This window comes from Nelusetta ayraudi, unplaced genomic scaffold (assembly GCF_046127955.1).
Source record: "Nelusetta ayraudi isolate G7.1 ecotype Tasmania unplaced genomic scaffold, CSIRO-AGI_Nayr_v1 ptg000017l, whole genome shotgun sequence".
Classification (NCBI taxonomy): domain Eukaryota; kingdom Metazoa; phylum Chordata; class Actinopteri; order Tetraodontiformes; family Monacanthidae; genus Nelusetta; species Nelusetta ayraudi.
In genome coordinates this window covers 7947887-7965658 of record NW_027466067.1, presented here as the reverse complement: position 1 = coordinate 7965658, position 17772 = coordinate 7947887, and the positions used below count along the sequence as shown (strand labels likewise).

The window sequence follows — 17772 nt, the reverse complement described above, 5'->3', positions numbered from 1 at the left end:
ATAATGGTAAAGCATTTTATTAATGTTAGCTTGCCATGGCAGGATAAAAGACAAATGAAAATATGTAAACTCATTTTATAAACTGATTTTCTAGTAATGAGCCAACAGTTCAATAAATTGCACAAATCTGCATTGATAATTTGAATTATTTGCAGAGTAATAACACCTGACACCGTAAACCCTAAAGGATGTTCAGGACAACTTTTTCTCAATCCCCGGATCCCCCTCGGATAGAAAAATAATAATTTGACGGCATGTAAACGCGCCAATGCATCTATACTTTAAATACCTGCATTTAGTATGATGCCAGCAGTTCGCTTTATTATTATTTTTCTTTTTTACACACATCGATACTTCGAGTCTCAAAGTATCGATGTTTTGTTTCATTGTTGTTTTCTTTAAAAACACGCGAAAACTACCTGGGTTGTCGCGCGATCTTGCAATCCTCGGGTGAACCGATCGAGCCGCTGCGCGAGACGCTCTGCTCGTAAAACGCGTCCTGTGTGGGAGGCTGCTGGAGCGTCAGCAGAGCGTGCGCGTCGACGCAGTGAAACGCGGCCACTCAAGTCAATGAGCAGGTTTACACCAGGCGCAGAGCATCCGCGTTTCAGAAGCGTCCCAGAAGCAGTAAAACGCGAGCCGCTGGAAAAGAACGCCAGAATTTATTCTTTGACGCTTGCCGCGTCCCTCCTGCGTCAATTGTAGCAGGTGGGATCGTTCTGACAGGAAGTCAATAGTGTAAAAACACGGTGGATCCGGTTGATTTTCATCGTAACACACAATGTGCTGCAGACGCTTCTGGCGTAAACAGGGGTAGTGGAGAGGGAGGAGCGGAGCGGAGGAGAGGAGCGACTGGATGGCAAATCTGCGGGCCAGAGGAAGAGGAAGAGGAGCCGGCAGGGCAGGTAGGGGACTGCTCGTGTCTGAGAACTAACCTGTGGGTGATCGCTGTGTATGGGCCGCCGTTTGTAAAGTTTGTCATGCTTAAAATAACAGCAATATTTTGTCACATTTTAGCTTCAAATCGTGTTTTTAAAAAGTTGTGTGCATTTTTGAAAGTCACTTTCTTTTTTCCTTTTTAGCACATTTAAGTCTTTATATCTAAATGTTAAATACAAATTTTAAATTTAAATCTAAATGTTAAATCTAAATCTAAATGTTAAATGTTAAATCTAGAACAACTATCTTTTCGGGGGAAAAACTGCCTCTTGGACATAGATTGGTGGTTTTAAGTACCCAAAAATAACAAACCCGTTTGGAGATACTATATTTTACGAGTACCTTGAGTGTTTAGTGTCACTTAGTTTTGCGCGGGACTTGCGCAGCAGAGCTTGCTGTCTCTCGACAGTCTCCACAACCGTGGCCCTTTATACACTGTTAACATGTCCGAGTAGGCGCTGGCAGAAAACAACGGCAGATCCGTTTTGGCGGCTATACGAAACAAATGTTGCTGTGATTTTACGAATGAAAAACTTTACAAACGGCGCCCCGTATTATGGAGGCAGGCGCAGGTCATGAGCCACACCCTTGTGGCTGGCTGTAGGGGCTATAGGTCGTAAGTCGAAAGACAGCGAGCTCTGCTGCGCAAGTCCCGTACAAAACTAAGTGACACTAAACACTCAAGGTACTTGTAAAATATAGTATCTCCAAACGGGTTTGTTATTTTTGGGTAGTTAAAACCACCAATCTATGTCCAAGAGGCAGTTTTTCCCCCGAAAAGATAGTTGTTTATTCGTTATTTGACACTAAAGAGTTCAACATCGTCGAGCTTTTATTGTGGTACCTCCGGTTGCCGGCAGCTTGAATGTGCAGATTAGCTAAATGTTCAGTTTCACCGGAAACATTTAGGTGTAACATTTAGATATAATATTTAGATTTAGATTTAACATTTAGATTTAGATTTAACATTTAACATTTAGATTTAGCATTTAGATTTAGATTTAACATTTAGATTTAGATTTAACATTTAACATTTAACATTTAGATTTAGCATTTAGATTTAGATTTAACATTTATATTTAAGAGTTAAATGTGCTAAAAACGTGACTTTCAAAAATGCACACAACTTTTTAAAAACACGACTTGAAGCTAAATGTGACAAAATGTTGCTATTATTTTACGCATGACAAACTTTACAAACGGCGGCCCATAGCTGTGTTGACCTTCCATATTCTACCTTTATGAGTGTTTGATGCCGTGTTGTGTCGCAGCCGGGATGCGTCTCTGGCTCTGTCAGTGCTGTGCGTGTTGTTCTCCTGTTTGCCGAAACTGGCATGAAACTGATCCACTACCGAGTATCGAGTTTCTTCTACCACCCTGGTTGTTTGTACACGAATACTACTATGTTATGATCTGAAACCTGGTGATGTGGATTCCACTGCTGCACTTACTAGTGTTTACCCAACAGTGCGCTGCTGGCTGCCCAGTGAGCTGAGAAACTGCAGTTTTCTGTCAGTGACATTTTGTTTTGAAGCTCAAATATATTTGGGCAACTTCTTCTTATTAAGATTCGATCTAATTAATAATAATCACAAAATAAGTGAATTTTTGCCCCCAAACTCAAAGTAAACTCAAATGAGTGAACTTGAATGCATAATGGAGGTGAAATAACCAGGGCAGGGGCCAAAAGTAAATGAAGTGTAGCAGAAAAGCAGCTTAAAAGTGTCTGCTGTAGCCTCTCCCAGCTGTCTTAGGGCGAAGGCAGGCTACACCCGGGACAAGTCGCCAGTTCATCGCAGGGCCACATAGACACAGACAACCATTCACACTCGCATGCACACCTACGGACAATTTATAATGTTCAATTGACCTCACATGCATGTTTTTGGACTGTGGGAGGAAGCTGGAGAACCTGGAGAGAACACAAGCAGACACAGGGAGAAAATGCAAACTCCACACAGAAAGGTCCCAGGCCCGGGCCCCGGAATCAAACCCATGACCTTCTTGCTGTGAGGCGGCAGCGCTAACCACTGCGCCACCGTGTTGCCATGCTCCTCTTCAGTGACTTGATAAACAACTCAATGCGAAAATAATATCTTTATATCCCTACGTGGTTTCTATAGTCTGTGACTTGGATCAATGAATGTGGTGTGAATGGATCCTCTCTGTTCTGAGGTCAGTGACTGAGGGCTGATGTGACATAATGAATAACGTGTTATGCATCTGACTTTGACAGCGATGGAGCTCATAACACTGGCAGGCGGTCTTGTGGTTGTGCCTCTCTTCACCTTCATCACTTCGCTTATCTTCTGTCCCGGAAAGCTCCTGAAAGCCTACAACTGGTAACACTGTTTATTAAACGAAGCGAACATTCAGATGTGACCATGTAACTGTGCTTATCCGAAGCTGCTTGCACCACCGGAAACAAATCAGAGCTTCAGAGGAATTGTTTTTAATCAGCCCTCAGAAAAGACAAAGTTAAGGAGAAACGCTCACTGTTGGAAGTGCTGTTATGCAGCTCTGGGTTGACCAGCATAAGCCTTTCTCTCCTGGGGGACAACGCTGCTACTAGTCACAGGATTTTTGATCATCTGCCAGTCATCTGGATTTATGTAAAAGTCCGATATGAAATCTCAATGGCAAATAGTCCAAGTCACATGTCTGTTCAGCTTTTATTATGAAGGAAAATGGACTCTCACCTTGAACTTTGTCCAAACTGATAAAAAAATAATAGCTCCATGTCTCTATTTCCACACACACACACACGAACACACGAACACACGAACACACACACACACACACACACACACACACACACACTTTTATGTGTGTTCCAAGATTTCACTTATTCCTATTTTTGCTGCACGTTCATACATTTCATACATATTTTGCATGCACTCTGATACACCGATGTGTTTGATATATTTACACTGCCTCATTCCAGAGATTTGTTTTTGCTATGCTTTGATTGCAGATGACTGTAAGTCCATGAAATAGTCAAATATTGAAGTTCGGCTCCAATTTATTTGGATTTTTGTTATCAGGGAATTAATCCCAGTGGCCTCAGTTTAAAATTAATACACCTATCAGTCATGTTGGCCATCATGCAGATTGTAAAAGCTAAAATTTTAACCTCACATCATCCTCCACCACCTTCTCCTTCCTCCTTCTCCTCAGGTACATGCGTCGCAAGATTGGGTTGGTGGTCCGCTATTCTTACAATGGGAGCTATCGCTTCTGCTATTCCAGCCGTGGAACACCGGGGGGCTCAACACCTTCATTGCTGCTGTTGCATAGTTTCTCCGTTAGCAAGGACATGTGGCTGACCTTAGTCCCAGTAAGTCACCCGCTGCAGACCCAACTGCTGGTTCCGAATTGCAAACCAGGCATCAATTTTACTTCTTTATTTCATTATTTATTTCTTACCATGGAAGAGCACACACACTTGTGCACACACACATTGATCACATCATGCTGGGTCAGCGCCTTTCGTCTCATCTCATCACTCTCTCCTCTCCACCAGTTTCTCCCTGAAAGCCAGCATGTTGTGTGTCTGGACATGCCGGGTCACGAGGGGACGAGCCGCACCGGGCCAGAGGACTACAGCATCCCGGGTCAGGTCCACCGAGTCCACCAGGTCTGTGTCAGTGCGTCGCCGGGAACCATTCAGGCCCTCTTATTGTACAACATGTGGCGTAAGGGTCAAAGTTCACCCTTTGAGGCCCTTACTTCCCTGCCTTGATCTCTTATCCCTCGTTACAATCCGCTCCGGTTTACTTTTAGAGGAGCAGCACGGCACAATTTCTTCTTGAGCACAAGATGTTCTGTCACCAGGTTTTTGCCGTAGTGCAGCCAGACAACTGATCAGTGATGGTTGATTTAAACATCCGTTTGTTTTCTATTGTATTTACATGTGTTTAATAGGTTATTCTTTTACAGATTAATTGTATGTATGAACTCAAAAAAGTGGCCATTGGAAAAATAATTTACCAGTGACCGCTCTAAGTACTGCAGCCAAAACCCCTGTGTGGCCCAAAAAGCGTTTTTCCCTATACAAAAAAAGAAAAACGTCTTTTCTGGTGATTTTCCGTCCTTTCTAATTTTTTAAACGACTAAAAGACCACAAGTGAAAAATCTACAATTGAAAGATTTGCTATGAATCCCGTTTCAGGTCACAGTCGTCCTGTCAGCCGTTTTAAAAGCGTTTATTTTTGTATTGCGGTTTATGGGGGAAAATACTTTTTGGGCACATGAGATTTTTTTGCTGCAGTACCTCGAGTGGTCACTGGGAAAAAATCGTCACGCCGCACATATTGCCAGTCCGGTATCCAGTTCTTATAATACATCCATGCTGGGCACGCTCTATGTGCCTGGAAAGCAAAATTTCTGAAGTGAGCAACTCCATTGAAATGAATGGGCTGCCATACTGTTAAATGTCGATGGTGGCCTTTGGTTTTTCCTCAGAAGCGTCTCCAGATGTGATGAAAACGAAGCATTGTTCCGTCTCTCTGAGCTGTTGTTCCCTCCGTGCAGTTTGTGCAGAGCATCGGTCTGGATAAAAGGCCGTTCCACTTGCTGGGAGCGTCAATGGGCGGCAACGTCGCGGGGGTGTACGCTGCCCAGTACTCTTCCTTCCTGTCCGGCGTCACCTTGGTCTGCCCATCTGGTAAACGAATGACGATGATGATGAGTTTTAAATCCTAGTTTCAAATCTTGAGGCTGACAGACGCACCTCTCTGATGTTTCCCCTCCAGGCCTGATTTATCCCAAGGAGACCAAGTTTGTCGCTCGCCTGAGGGAGATAGAGAAGGTTCAGCAGGGTGACTCCATCCCTCTGATCCCCTCCACCCTCCCGGAGTTACGGGACATGCTGAACCTCAGCTGCTATAAGCCGCAGAATCTCCCCGGGCCGGTACAGACAACGACTAAGATCGAAATCACTAAACTAGCTAAAAGCTGTGGCATTTTTGAGGCTTTAAAGTGGAACGGGACGTTAATAGGTCCCAATCTCTGTGCAGCCTACGTACTTGTTCTCACTATTTTCCTCTTACAATGAATTGCAAGTCCAAATGAACCCCTCTAAAACCCAACAAAACAGCATCAAACTGAAATTTCAAGTGTGTTTGAGACGATAGGAGAATTTGGGTGATCGAGACTGAAAAAGTCTTCTGTCTTCTGGTTTACAAAAAGTTTTCATCATTTTCTTTTGGAAGGTTTTTTAAAAAAAAAAAATAAAAAAAAATCTTTAGCTTCCACATCTGCAGCAATTTTCACTGGTTGCTGCAGATGTGGAAGTGACTGTAAAGTCTTTAATTGTAGGTGACCACAGCATCTATTAGAGAGTCAGCATATTGGACAGTCCTGCAAAACGTTGACATGTTTGTGCGCGTGTGCGTGCACGCATGTCTGTGTGCATACTAGGCTCTGCGAGGTCTTCTGGACAACAGGATCCCCAACAATGCCTTCTACAAAGAACGTCAGTATCTACTCAGACGTTGCCCTATTTTCTTTCCGGTCTTCAGTCCCTTCATTTCAAATTTATGTTGTGTTTGCTGTGTGTGTGTGTGTGTGTGTGTGTGTGTGTGTGTGTGTGTGTGTGTGTGTGTGTGTGTGTGTGTGTTTGCCGCTCAGTGTTCATGGAGCTTGTCAGAGAGACGTCTCGTCACTCGCTGCAGGAGAACATGCGCCAGATCACCTCGCCTGTGCAGGTCATATGGGGAAAGGAAGATGAGGTAATGATACCTCACAATGTAGCATGTTTTTTGTTTTTTTTATGGTGTCCAAGAAGAGACCCTGAAATCAGAAACAAATATTAGTGCATTTGGGTGCATAAATATGTGCAGTATTTGCATTCTGCTACTTAAAGTTTCAAGAATCTTAGAACTGTATTCTGAAAACTTCAATTACAACTAAGTTTCCAGAATGCAAGTAAGTAAAGCGTATTTTATGGGATAAAAAGATGTTGGATGTAGGAGGTTGTATGTTCGAGTTGTGTGAGTGGCTCAGTAAGACGTCTGCGCTCTCAGGTGCTGCACGTGTCGGGAGCGGCTGTGCTGCAGGCGGCGCTTTCAAACTGCCAGGTGGACCTGGTGGACAACTGTGGTCACTCGGTGTGGCTGGAGCGACCCAGGAAAGCTGCTAAACTTATCATAGACTTCCTCACCGCGCAGGGCCTCAAAGGTGAAGGCACGAAGAAGAGTCTGTGAAGGGACAAACGTCGGGATCAGATGACGGAGACCGAGAGAATGTGGGAATGTGGTGAAGGTCATGCGGGTGGGAATCGTGTCAGGGATGAATAATCAGTTGAATGATGATACTTGTTATATTATAGCTATAAGGTTTTTCTTTTTTTTTTCTTAACCAGGATGTCGACTACTGTGTATTAACATGAACGCACTTATATGGAGCAGGTGGTAGGACGTTGTTGTTGCTCAGCCTGTTGCTGTTGGAAGAAAGGAAAATGGAAAAAACAAAGTTAAATTAAAACTACAAACTATGTGAAAGAATAGGACGCTGCCTTCAAGCAGTTTTAGTTCAATTGTTCTGTCTTGTATCAATATTGATTGAGGAAAATTCTCATTATTTTGTGAATGTATAGGAAATTCTGTCAAATATTCATTTCTAAAACTCTGAAACGACGGTAAACTGCAGCCTGATGACATCTACATCCACAAAACGGCAAAAATGTGGATGAACTATGAGAGATTGTTGCACAAGAGGAATGCTTCATCTTGTAGAGGGATTGTATTTGTCCAATGGTAGCATATTTTCTGCCCAGGTTTTGTATCAGAAAGCAACTTCACACTTTCTAAGTCAGAAAACACAAATGTCAGACTTTTCTCTGAATCTCTTGCAAGTCCTTTTTTGTTCAGATCAAGTACGTTTCAAACAGAAGTTCAATACTAAAACAAGCCAACAACATATCAACTGCAGAGGGTTGTGTTGGCTGCGCCCTGACCCAGAACTGTTCCTGCCACTAGGTGGCGCACTTGACTAATCTTAAACAATAGTTTTCTGACTTGATAATGGTAAAGCATTTTATTAATGTTAGCTTGCCATGGCAGGATAAAAGACAAATGAAAATATGTAGACTCATTTTATAAACTGATTTTCTAGTAATGAGCCAACAGTTCAATAAATTGCACAAATCTGCATTGATAATTTGAATTATTTGCAGAGTAATAACACCTGACACCGTAAACCCTGAAGGATGTACAAGGACAACTTTTTCTCAATTCCACTTTTTATTTTTCGTTTTTCTATAACTTAATCTGTTGAATTACTTCAACAAATTAAAGACTTTTGATTAACCATTGTGGCTTAAATAGTTCTCACAATTAGAGGGGGAAAACAGCAGTTCCAGTTGTTTTTGTTCTGTCATTTCAAGTCATGACATTTTTTTCTGACTTCCATAAAAAAAATAAATGAAACTATATCTTAGAACATAGCCCTAAAAATAAACAGAAGCAATTGTTCATTCTGTAATGTGCTGTTTCATGGTTCATGTATTTCTATGAGAAACAAAATCTAGCAGTTTTTTAAAGCCGCTGGCTGAAAAGGGCTCGAGGTACAGTAAAGTTCATGCCATCTTCTACTTTTCACAAAGTGAAAAGTTCTTGTTTTGGTTACTTTTGGGTTTAAACTCTGATTAATACTTTATAAATAAGATTAACGCAACTTTAAAAACAATATTTGGTAATTGGCTAGCTTATTCAGAACAGTGACTATGGAATTAAGATGCAAGTATGAGAATTATGTGGTTGATTATAGGTTTATCTTTTGATTTTTTTCAACAAACAATAAAGTATATGATGTGTATTCAATTTAAATGAAAAATCAATTTAGGTTTTTAAAAGGTTTTGAAGGTCAATCAAGAAAACAAATCAAATCAAAAAAAAAAAAGATATTGTTTCATATGCATTGCCATAAAAAGATCAGAGTGTCAATATTTATCTTTTATTTTATAAGATTGTTTTTTTTTTTTTTCACATAAAATAAAAAATAAATAAAAACATAAAACTTTATGGAGTGTTTTAAAAGTAACCTCTCTTACCTTGTTTGTAGTGCAGTCTGTTGTGGGCCTTGACCGAAAGGGCGGCGTCAGGGTGTGCTGTGAGAACATGTGATGACGTGCGCAAAAATTATGCGTGTGATTGAAGACTGAAGCGCATTTTCCAATAGAAGTCAGGAGGATGAGACGTTCATTGGGTGAAGGACGAAGAAGCTCGTGGAGGAAACCAACAAGGACTCAGTAGCAGGTATAATGCAGCACGTATTAACTACATACAATATGCAACCATATCTATACAATATATTTCCATGTATGTTTGTTGTCATGTTTTAGTTAGTTCTAACCTCAAAGACTGCCTTTTTTCTTCTTTGATTATTTCATCAACCTTTTAATTCAATGCATTTTTCAATGCACACAATTTTACAATTTGTGTGTTTGTGTGCTTACTTATTAACATTTGACACACGCAAACGTTAAGTGTGCCTGCCTTAGTCAAAAGGTAAATATAAACAGAGTCAACACAGTGTTCCTGGTCCCAGAGAGCCCGAGGACAGCAAGCAAAGGTAGCTGCTGCTCAGAAGTAGACGTCTGAGACTCTGAGTGAGGAAGTCCTGACAAGCAGCTGTCTGCAGACCTGTAGCAGGATTCAGCAGGGATGCAAAATATAACTCCTTCACTTGACTGGGGGCATAAAGCTCAAAGGAACTTTTCTTAGTGGGAAATAAGCAAATACAGTGAATACTATCCTCTTGGTTATTTTCTTAGCCACAATAAATAGTCAGATTTGGTCATTCTGAGGTCCCCGTGACACTTGACACTAATTCTTGTAGCACGTTCATCCAGTTTGCCTTTTAATCATAAACATTTATTATATTAGTCAGACATCGGTTGAGTAAGAGGCTTTTTTTTACCTTGATTGTTTCAGAGGTGACTTCCTGCTCCTTTCAGAAAGTGTCCAACTGGCAGCGGGTGTGGTAGGTTCAGGAATGTCAGATTAACCTGTTTCCTGATCCGATGGAGGCTTTCTGAAGAAGGAGAAACTTACCTCTGAAACTGTCAAGGTAAATAACACCTCTCTCAACCTACACGTCTGACTGAAAACATCAAAAAAAGTTTACTTTCTCACTGTGTCTATCAGCAGTTTGTGTGAGTCTGTGTCCACATGGAACCAGGAACACCTGACATGGTGTTTTAAATAGTCATTAGGGTTTAACTATGGCTTTCTGTGTGTGTGTGCGTGCGTGTGTGTGTTCTAAGGCTGTCACTTTGTATTAACGGCCTGTTTCTGTCTTGCTCAGCCTGAATGCAGAGGTGTCTCACGGTAACTCCAGCAGACTGTTTAGTAATTTAGAAGAGGTGAAAGAGGAGCTGACTGAAGAGCAAAGCGCGAGAGGCGACGAAGACGAAGGTAGGCTGCTGCTCCTCCACAAAACGCTATTGGAAAATTAATTAAACCTTATACTCACTGCATATATATCAGTCTCTCAGTAGAGTAAATGGCACATCAATCAAAGGTTTAAGTCCCAACCATGCAAGAAACTGTATATCTATAACTATACTATTTTGTGTACTATGTGTTATTGTTTGTGCTATGATTTGATAGAAATAAAACCAACTTCTGGTCATTGGACAATCTGGTGCTAACTTTAAAAAGGATATGTCTTGCTGTCTTTGATAATCACGCAGCAAAAAAATCAGCAAATATTTGAACACATTTTCCAGAGCACAGATAATCAGAACAGTCTTAAGGTAAGCTGGCAAACCAGAAGATTCTCTGAATGCACGGCCAGCTGGCAAATTGAATCCATCGCCAGCTCTCCTTTTCTATCTTCCTATATCAGTTAAAACAGAGCAGGCGGTAGATTCTTTACACCTCTTTGAGGTGAGCAGCACTGGACGATAGGACGCAATGTGAGTGTTTGTGTGTCTTATTCATTCATTTAATTTTTTTAATTGTGTAAAGATGGTGCCGATCATCTTGTTACTCGGAACCCTTGCTCTCCTCTTCGTCGCACTCACTGCCCTCTACTTCTTCTGTCCTGGACGACTGATCAAAGCATGCGAAAGGTAAACAGACCCAGTACATTTTTTCAGCGTACTGCACAAAAGTTAAATTAGATTTTCTTTTTTTTTTTTAACTTTAGGTTTATTTTTAATTGTAGTGCAAAAGGCCAAACTAAAGAGCTTGTCACTGATGATGATGATGATGATGATGATGATGATGATCCTCCTCCCCAGGCTCCGTCGTCTCAGCATGGGAATGGTGGCCCACTGTTCCTACCATGGAAGCTACCGCTTCAGTTACATAAGCCGCGGGACACCAGGAGGCGCCACACACTCTGTGCTGCTGCTGCACGGCTTCTCAGCCAACAAGGACTCCTGGCTACCCATCATCAAGGTACCGGCACCTCTGCAATGATGATGGACGCGTCATGAGCAGCTCTGCCAGTCTGCTTAGAGTTGAAATGTTCTTTTGAGCGCCTTTCATACCAGTCGGGCGTCTTTATCTTCCCCCTGCAGTATTTCCCCCAAAACTGGCATGTCGTGTGTTTGGATATGCCAGGACACGCGGGAACGAGTCGCACAAGAGCCGAGGACTACAGCTACCCGGGCCAGGTCCGCAGAGTGCACCAGGTCTGTAGCCCATGGCACACAAAACCGCTTGTACGTCCTCTCTGGTTGACGCTCCTGCAGTTTAGAAGAAGTGCTTCTTTTTCAGTTCTTTCTTGTGTTTCAATTTCTGCAGTTTGTTCAGAGCGTTGACCTTGACAAACGGCCGTTCCACCTGGTTGGGACATCCATGGGTGGTCACGTTGCTGGCGTCTATGCTGCCCAGTACCCCGCCAACGTGTGCAGCCTCACTTTGATTTGCCCATCAGGTAAACTGAGCACGTGCTTTCAAGTTTGACTGTTTTACCTCCAGAAGCCCTGAGACCGTGTAATAACTGTTTCCACTTCTCCAGGTCTCATTTGTCCCACAGAGTCAAAGTTCATGGTGGATTTTAGGGAGAGTCAGGAGAGGCAACAGACAGACTCAATTGCCCTGATCCCCTCCACGCTCCAGGAACTCAGGAACCTTCTGAAGTTGGGCTGCTACAAGCCTGCCACGCTCCCCAAGCAAGTGAGTTACACAGCCGATGCAATGTTCTGGAAAAATGGGTTTCCTCTCACCAAATCTCTTTCCATTTTCAATTTTTCCACAAAATGGAATTCTATTTATTTATTGTTCATCTTCTGTCACTAAAGTGGAAAAAGTAATTTCCCTAAGAACGAAACTGGCATGACTTTCCTTTGAGAGGTTTTGCCACAGTGCACAATTTTGATTTCAAAAGTGAGCCGCTCAGAAAAGGGTGATCATTCTTAAAGACAAAACCAATAACTAAAAAAGGTCATCAGCATATTTATTCCATACGTGTTTGACGACCTGAAACATTGCAGTGCACCAAAATGACAAATAGTGTTCAAAAAGCAAGTAGATAACATAATGTTGATTATGTCAGATGCAGAGTAGGAGGCCCTTTAACATGTGTGTGTGTGTTTGTCTCGTCAGGTTCTGAAGGGAATTCTTGACAACAGACTCCCTGACAATGCTTTCTTCAAAGAATGTCAGTGAACCTCTTTTCTTACACCCTCCTTTATATAAGTTTAAGTTTATAGATGTGTTTCAGGCCTTTCATGTTTTTACTTAATCATCCTACATGTTATTGTCATTTACTGGAATTCTAATTACAACGTTGTTCAGAAGTGTCTCTATCCGTATATTGTATGCTTCCCAAGCATTTTTTTTTTTTTACTTTGTTGTACTAAACTGTTGCTTTTTGTGTGTCGCTCAGTATTCATTGGGATGATCAACAAGGAGTCTGTTTTTTTGCTGCACAACAGCCTACATTTGATCACAGCCCCTGTGCAGGTCATTTGGGGCAAAGAAGACCAGGTAACAATAAATCACAAGGCTGCAGTGTGGATGGTGCAAATCTCCATCAGCTCATCTGCTTGTCTCCTCTCTCAGGTGTTACACGTGTCAGGGACAGCAGTGCTACAGGCGGGGCTGAAAAACTCTAAGGTGGATGTGCTGGACAACTGTGGTCATGCTATCGCGTTAGAGCTACCCAGGAGAGCTGCCGACATCATTGTGGATTTCCTGTCCGCACAGGAAGTCAAAAGGAAAAATGCAAAGAAAGATCCCTGATGGAAGTATTTGAAAACGTTTGGACTGCTGATCTCTTGCAATTATGGGATTGAGACTCTCTGGATGACATCTATGATGGAACTTGAGTCATATGAAATTAAAGAGAATGTTAAATGTATTTTAACAAAGCTAATGTCCATTATATTGTTTACATGCAAACAAAAAGTGTGCTTGATGTTCACTGTGGAGTTTTCAGATGCTGTAACACGCTTACAGACCAAGGAGGAAAACTAGGGTGTTTTAATTTTTTTTTTTTTTTTTTTATCATTTTTTAAAAAGTTATGTGTAGCCATAACATTTACTTTACTGCCATTTGAAAGTGCCATTCCCTTCAAATAAAATAACTGAAAGTATTTTCATGATAGTCGCCCATTTACTTCCTACTTATGTTTGAGTGTAACCCACATGAATGTAGTAAACAAACACATTTGTTTGTTTTTATAGTCAGTTCCAGAGAGTATGTCGTAAACCATTACATCACTATCTATCTAAATAATGTCCAATTGATAAGCAGTGGGCGCTGAATGATCATCATCTGTCAACGCCATTCATGTTAGTAAAGGGGTAATCAGTCAGGCATTAGATAACTATATGACATCACGGCCTCACCATGACATTTATACAGAGTTGGTGACAAAAAAAAGCCACATAAATTACTGAGGTCTGACTTCAGTGTGACTCCAGGCCAAGTGAGTGGACTAGGACCTGGAATGAAGGGTAAACTGTAGGAACTGAGATTAGATAACAAATTAGTGTTTGTGTACGGTTTGCGTACTGTTACCTGTGTTGCAAGACAAGCACTTTACCTGTACATCAAGCGCTGGCGTGGTTGGATTACACAGGCTTGGGCCTTACATTCCTTTGTGACTTGTAAATTGAAGCAGAGTGATCGTCTTTGTCGATCGCACATCTTTGTGAGCGCTTTCTGTTGACTGCGCATGCGCAACTATGAGACGCTGCGCATGCTGCCACTGTCTTCCGTCCGTGTCAAAACCGTTGTTGGTAAGCGAGGTCGGAATTAATGTGTTTGAAATTTTCAAACTTCAGTCGAACCTCCCCACCAAAGAAAGACGTAAATGTTTCTGTCTGTAATTACTAAGTTTGTCCCAGCTAAGTTCTCGTAAACGAGCTAATGTAGCTTGACCTCCCCGCGGTTTGGCTAGTTTAGCTTCAAGCTGTGCAGCCTGCTTATCGGCCCTGATGTTTTCACATGTTGCTGGTATTATTGTTGTTGCCCCGTGTGGTTGTGTTACACAGTGATGCACTATGCAGATGCAGCCACACGATTAGAAAGTGGCATGATGTCAGATTACGTACAAGAATAGTTTTACACTTGTTAAACAGCAACGTCATGAAATATGCACCACTTGACGTCTGACGTGTTTTGATCATGAAAAAGCCGATGTGCACATGTTCTAACAGTCAGTTGTTGATCTGTTGTGTGGCACTCAGTGAGCTGAGCGGCCTGCTGCTGGCCACCCGATGAGTGAATACAATGAAACGAGGGGACACTGAGAAGGAAGAAGTTGCAGTTTACCAAAGAGTTGTGTTAAAGAACGCCTCTCCATACCACTACATGAAGGTCTGCCTGTAAGTCACCTGTGTTCATTCACTTTGCGTCGTGTCAATTCTGTCATGATGATTTTTACAAGACTGCTGGGTTTCTACATACTTTGTGACATATGTTGTTTGTGGTCAGTGTGCTGGAGAATGAATCAACCAGACTGAGTGCAGTGGAACTGAAGCTGTTTATCATCACTGGTCTGAGGAATCTGTTTGGAGAGGTGAGTCCATCAAAAGTTCAACTGTTCAGCCGCACCTGATTGGATTCACACGCTCCTTTTCCTCTGAATTTTCTTTTCTGATATACGTTGTGGTAAATTGAAGGGTTATAGATGGTTGAAAATGTAATGATCAAAGCATATTATCTCCTAAATAAGTGACATACTGATTACTGAACAAAGATCACCAGATTACATGATGGTGGCAATTTGGCGATGGTGATTTTTTCTTTTCCCACCCCTGCTGTCGTATGATTTTGCATTTCTTTCTTTTTTTTTCTTTTTTTTTTTTTCACTTGTGTTCTCCAGGTGGGAGCAGCATTGAACTTTGACTTGTTGAAATATGATGAGAACACCCTCACAGCTTTTCTACGTGTGGACAGCAAGTGAGTTAGAAGACTATTGAGTTAAAAAAAAAAAAAAAAACTATACTCTTTGTGAATGCATTGTTTTGTACATTTTTCATGATGCATTTTATTTCCCCGTCCTTAGGAGTTTGGTGAAGCTGTGGAGCTCCCTGACGCTGCTTGGCTGCTACCAGGATCAGCCCTGTGCCTTCAGAGTGCTGCAGGTCAGTGGTCTATATCCTAAATGCTGAGAGAGAAAAAAAGAACTGTTTAACCTAAGTCTCTCTGTGTATGGTTTTTTGAGAAATGCCGTTGATGCCCTTATCTGCCTGACATTAAAAACAAAGCTATCACACGTCCTGCACCCACTTAAGCAAATACAGTAGTCTGCGGTCTCCACATTTAAAGAAAAGCAGACTGGCGAAATGAACCTGTACATTTCTCAAGGTAACACAAAACCTGGTCAGTGACGACACATAGATAACACATATTATAGTTATGATATTGGCTCAGACATCATTGTGGGTTTGTCAGCAGCCTTGGTGTATTCTAAAAATTTTGCTCCGCAAAAAATGCGTTGACATAATCATTCTTATTTTTCTGGGAAATGTTAATTTTCCCACATGGTTTTAAATTCTCTACTTAATGATCTGACATGGATGACATTGAAGCCCCCATGTGTGATCATGCGGTCTAAACATGTGCCTCATCATGTGTCCGTTGGAACCTCCTGTGGTCTGATCGCTTTTATACGGACATCATGGACACAGGGATGAAGTTAAAGAGGAACACATGGACAGCCGTGGCTTTCATTTCTGCTCTGATAGCCACTGGACTCGAGACAGCATGTCACACAATTATGTAACTGTATCACATGCATAGTCCAGCCCCACATTATTAGTGTGCTTTGATTTTGAGCATTCTTTCCTAAGGAATTATCAAATTGGATCAGGAGCAAAAAACAAAACAATTAGTAGTTTATCTTATTACAGAACCTGAAGAAAAAAGATTTGAAGATTGTTAATTGTAAAACAAAATCTGATGAAGATCTAACTGGAATACAGGTTGTCTTGTTGTCTCGCAACAATAATAATTCAACATTGAAAAAATACTCTCATGCTTACATCAAAGATGCTAGCAAAGCACAGCTTCATAGATCTGGAGTTGTTATTGAAAAATAGGTGTTAATTTAAGAACTATAATGGATTCATGTTGTTTTTTCCTCCCACGCACTTATATGTCGCAACTGTGAGACACGGTGTGTTTTGACTTTTTGACAAATTAACTAGAGCATTTGCAGGAAAGTTGGGGACGTAACCAGACCTGGCACCCGTATTTAAACAAACGGGCATAAATCATTACATTACATCATTATTAAGTACATCAAATGTGTTTCTGTTGCCATTTCCAGGTGTCTCCGTTCCTGCTTGCGCTAACGGGAAACAGTCGAGAGCTGCAGTTGGACTGAAGAAGAAGAGGGAGCACGAGGAGGATTTGTGTGTGTGTGTGTGTGGTTATTTCAGAATGAGTTTCAGGTGGAGCACTATCCTTAACAAGCCCTGGCTGCGTCTCTGGCCACTGACAGCAGCCTCCAGCCGGCTGCTCCACATCGGCCAGCGGGCCTCCCTCACCAAGGCGTTCTCCGCCCGGGATGTGGAGCTGTTTGCCGAGTTGACCGGGGACTCCAACCCCCTGCACCTGGACCCAGCCTACGCCAGCACCACCTCCTTTGAGAGGCCCATCGTCCACGGCGTCCTCATCAACGGCCTGATGTCCGCCGTGCTCGGCACCAGGATGCCGGGTCGCGGCTGCATCTTCCTCTACCAGGAGATCCGCTTCCCCGCGCCGCTGTACATCGGCGAGGAGGTGCTGGCGGAGGCCGAAGTCAGCAAGATCAAGATGTCGTTTGCCTTCATCGCCGTGACGTGCTCCGTGAAGGACAAGGTGGTGATGGAGGGCGAGGTGATGGTGATGATGCCGGAGGATCAGCAGGGGAGATGAGAGCGGAGGGTGAGGCGACGACCAAACATCCTGGTCGGACTCACTGCAGCTTCCCCTGATATATTGGGATTGAAATTACTCAGACTCCAATGGGAGTGACTCTGATTTAGATGGGTTTGTTCCATCATTTCATTTTTTTTAAAATCTTTATTTAAAATTGTTCAACTGGACAGATGTTTCTTTAAAAAATAAAAAGGTGGTCAAGTTGTGACCTACTTGATTACTTTGTTTTGTTTTATTTCTGGAAAAACTGCATTGTAGTTAATGTATGAAATAATAAAGAACAGAATAAAAATCCTTAACACTTTAAATTGTGGGTTTTTTTTTGTTTTTTTTTAATTACATTGCAGTGTTTAAACTTATGTTTAAGTATGGGCACTCTGGCTGGCTCATATTTGAGTGGTCGTCTCATTCTAGTATTACATGGAAATTCGTTTAAAATTAGCTTTTTTACGCCCGAAGTAGGTTGTGGAGTTTTGTTGTAGCTTCCAACAGGAGTCAGTA

The 17772-nt window shown here is 42.0% G+C and overlaps 3 protein-coding genes and 1 long non-coding RNA gene across 8 annotated transcripts; 3 read left to right on the top strand and 1 right to left on the bottom strand.

Moving 5' to 3' along the window:
• Window positions 1–764: 764 nt before the first annotated feature.
• Window positions 765–8414, top strand: LOC142887488 (monoacylglycerol lipase abhd6-A-like). Of its 2 annotated transcripts, XR_012926545.1 has the most exons (10): window positions 765–905; window positions 3176–3281; window positions 4117–4276; window positions 4463–4576; window positions 5473–5605; window positions 5694–5851; window positions 6361–6415; window positions 6571–6671; window positions 6966–7203; window positions 7304–8414. XR_012926545.1 is itself a non-coding variant. In XM_076025175.1 (9 exons), exons 1-9 carry the CDS (start codon window positions 857–859, stop codon window positions 7143–7145), a joined length of 1056 nt encoding a protein of 351 aa, XP_075881290.1. In that variant the 5' UTR covers window positions 765–856; the 3' UTR covers window positions 7146–8414. The 2 variants fall into 2 exon arrangements, 1 of the variants encoding a protein (XP_075881290.1); XM_076025175.1 differs by having other exon boundaries at window positions 6966–8414.
• LOC142887491 (uncharacterized) lies at window positions 4329–5810 on the bottom strand. Its single transcript, XR_012926546.1, has 2 exons — window positions 5672–5810; window positions 4329–5602 (listed from the first exon to the last, which is right to left on the bottom strand). It is a non-coding gene; the product is annotated as an uncharacterized LOC142887491 (long non-coding RNA).
• Window positions 8415–8983: 569 nt separating the features above from the next.
• On the top strand, window positions 8984–13492 carry LOC142887489 (monoacylglycerol lipase abhd6-A-like). 2 transcript variants are annotated; one of them, XM_076025176.1, is made up of 11 exons: window positions 8984–9197; window positions 9876–10011; window positions 10249–10358; window positions 10914–11017; window positions 11189–11348; window positions 11471–11584; window positions 11697–11829; window positions 11914–12071; window positions 12501–12555; window positions 12784–12884; window positions 12960–13492. In XM_076025176.1, the coding sequence occupies exons 4-11, from the start codon at window positions 10914–10916 to the stop codon at window positions 13137–13139; spliced, it is 1005 nt and encodes a 334-aa protein (XP_075881291.1). In that variant the 5' UTR covers window positions 8984–9197; window positions 9876–10011; window positions 10249–10358; the 3' UTR covers window positions 13140–13492. The 2 variants fall into 2 exon arrangements, with proteins under 2 accessions (XP_075881291.1, XP_075881292.1); XM_076025177.1 differs by lacking the exon at window positions 9876–10011.
• Window positions 13493–14033: 541 nt separating this feature from the next.
• rpp14 (ribonuclease P/MRP 14 subunit) lies at window positions 14034–17579 on the top strand. 3 transcript variants are annotated; one of them, XM_076025179.1, is made up of 6 exons: window positions 14034–14141; window positions 14592–14729; window positions 14839–14923; window positions 15230–15306; window positions 15413–15491; window positions 16679–16874. In XM_076025179.1, exons 2-6 carry the CDS (start codon window positions 14635–14637, stop codon window positions 16733–16735), a joined length of 393 nt encoding a protein of 130 aa, XP_075881294.1. In that variant the 5' UTR covers window positions 14034–14141; window positions 14592–14634; the 3' UTR covers window positions 16736–16874. The 3 variants fall into 3 exon arrangements, with proteins under 3 accessions (XP_075881294.1, XP_075881296.1, XP_075881293.1); XM_076025181.1 differs by having other exon boundaries at window positions 14092–14150; XM_076025178.1 differs by lacking the exons at window positions 14034–14141; window positions 14592–14729; window positions 14839–14923; window positions 15230–15306 and having other exon boundaries at window positions 15419–15491; window positions 16679–17579.
• The last annotated feature ends 193 nt before the right edge of the window (window positions 17580–17772 follow it).

Excerpts from the sequence above, each read along its gene's own strand:
- LOC142887488 (XM_076025175.1), top strand. The coding sequence starts at position 857 with ATGGCAAATCTGCGGGCCAGAGGAAGAGGAAGAGGAGCCGGCAGGGCA. Across the intron at positions 906-3,175 it reads AAGAGGAGCCGGCAGGGCAG|CGATGGAGCTCATAACACTG; the intron begins GTAGGGGACTGC and ends TGACTTTGACAG. Across the intron at positions 4,577-5,472 it reads AGGTCCACCGAGTCCACCAG|TTTGTGCAGAGCATCGGTCT; the intron begins GTCTGTGTCAGT and ends CCCTCCGTGCAG.
- LOC142887489 (XM_076025177.1), top strand. The coding sequence starts at position 10,914 with ATGGTGCCGATCATCTTGTTACTCGGAACCCTTGCTCTCCTCTTCGTC. Across the intron at positions 11,018-11,188 it reads CTGATCAAAGCATGCGAAAG|GCTCCGTCGTCTCAGCATGG; the intron begins GTAAACAGACCC and ends CCTCCTCCCCAG. Across the intron at positions 11,830-11,913 it reads CACTTTGATTTGCCCATCAG|GTCTCATTTGTCCCACAGAG; the intron begins GTAAACTGAGCA and ends CCACTTCTCCAG.
- rpp14 (XM_076025178.1), top strand. The coding sequence starts at position 16,792 with ATGAGTTTCAGGTGGAGCACTATCCTTAACAAGCCCTGGCTGCGTCTC.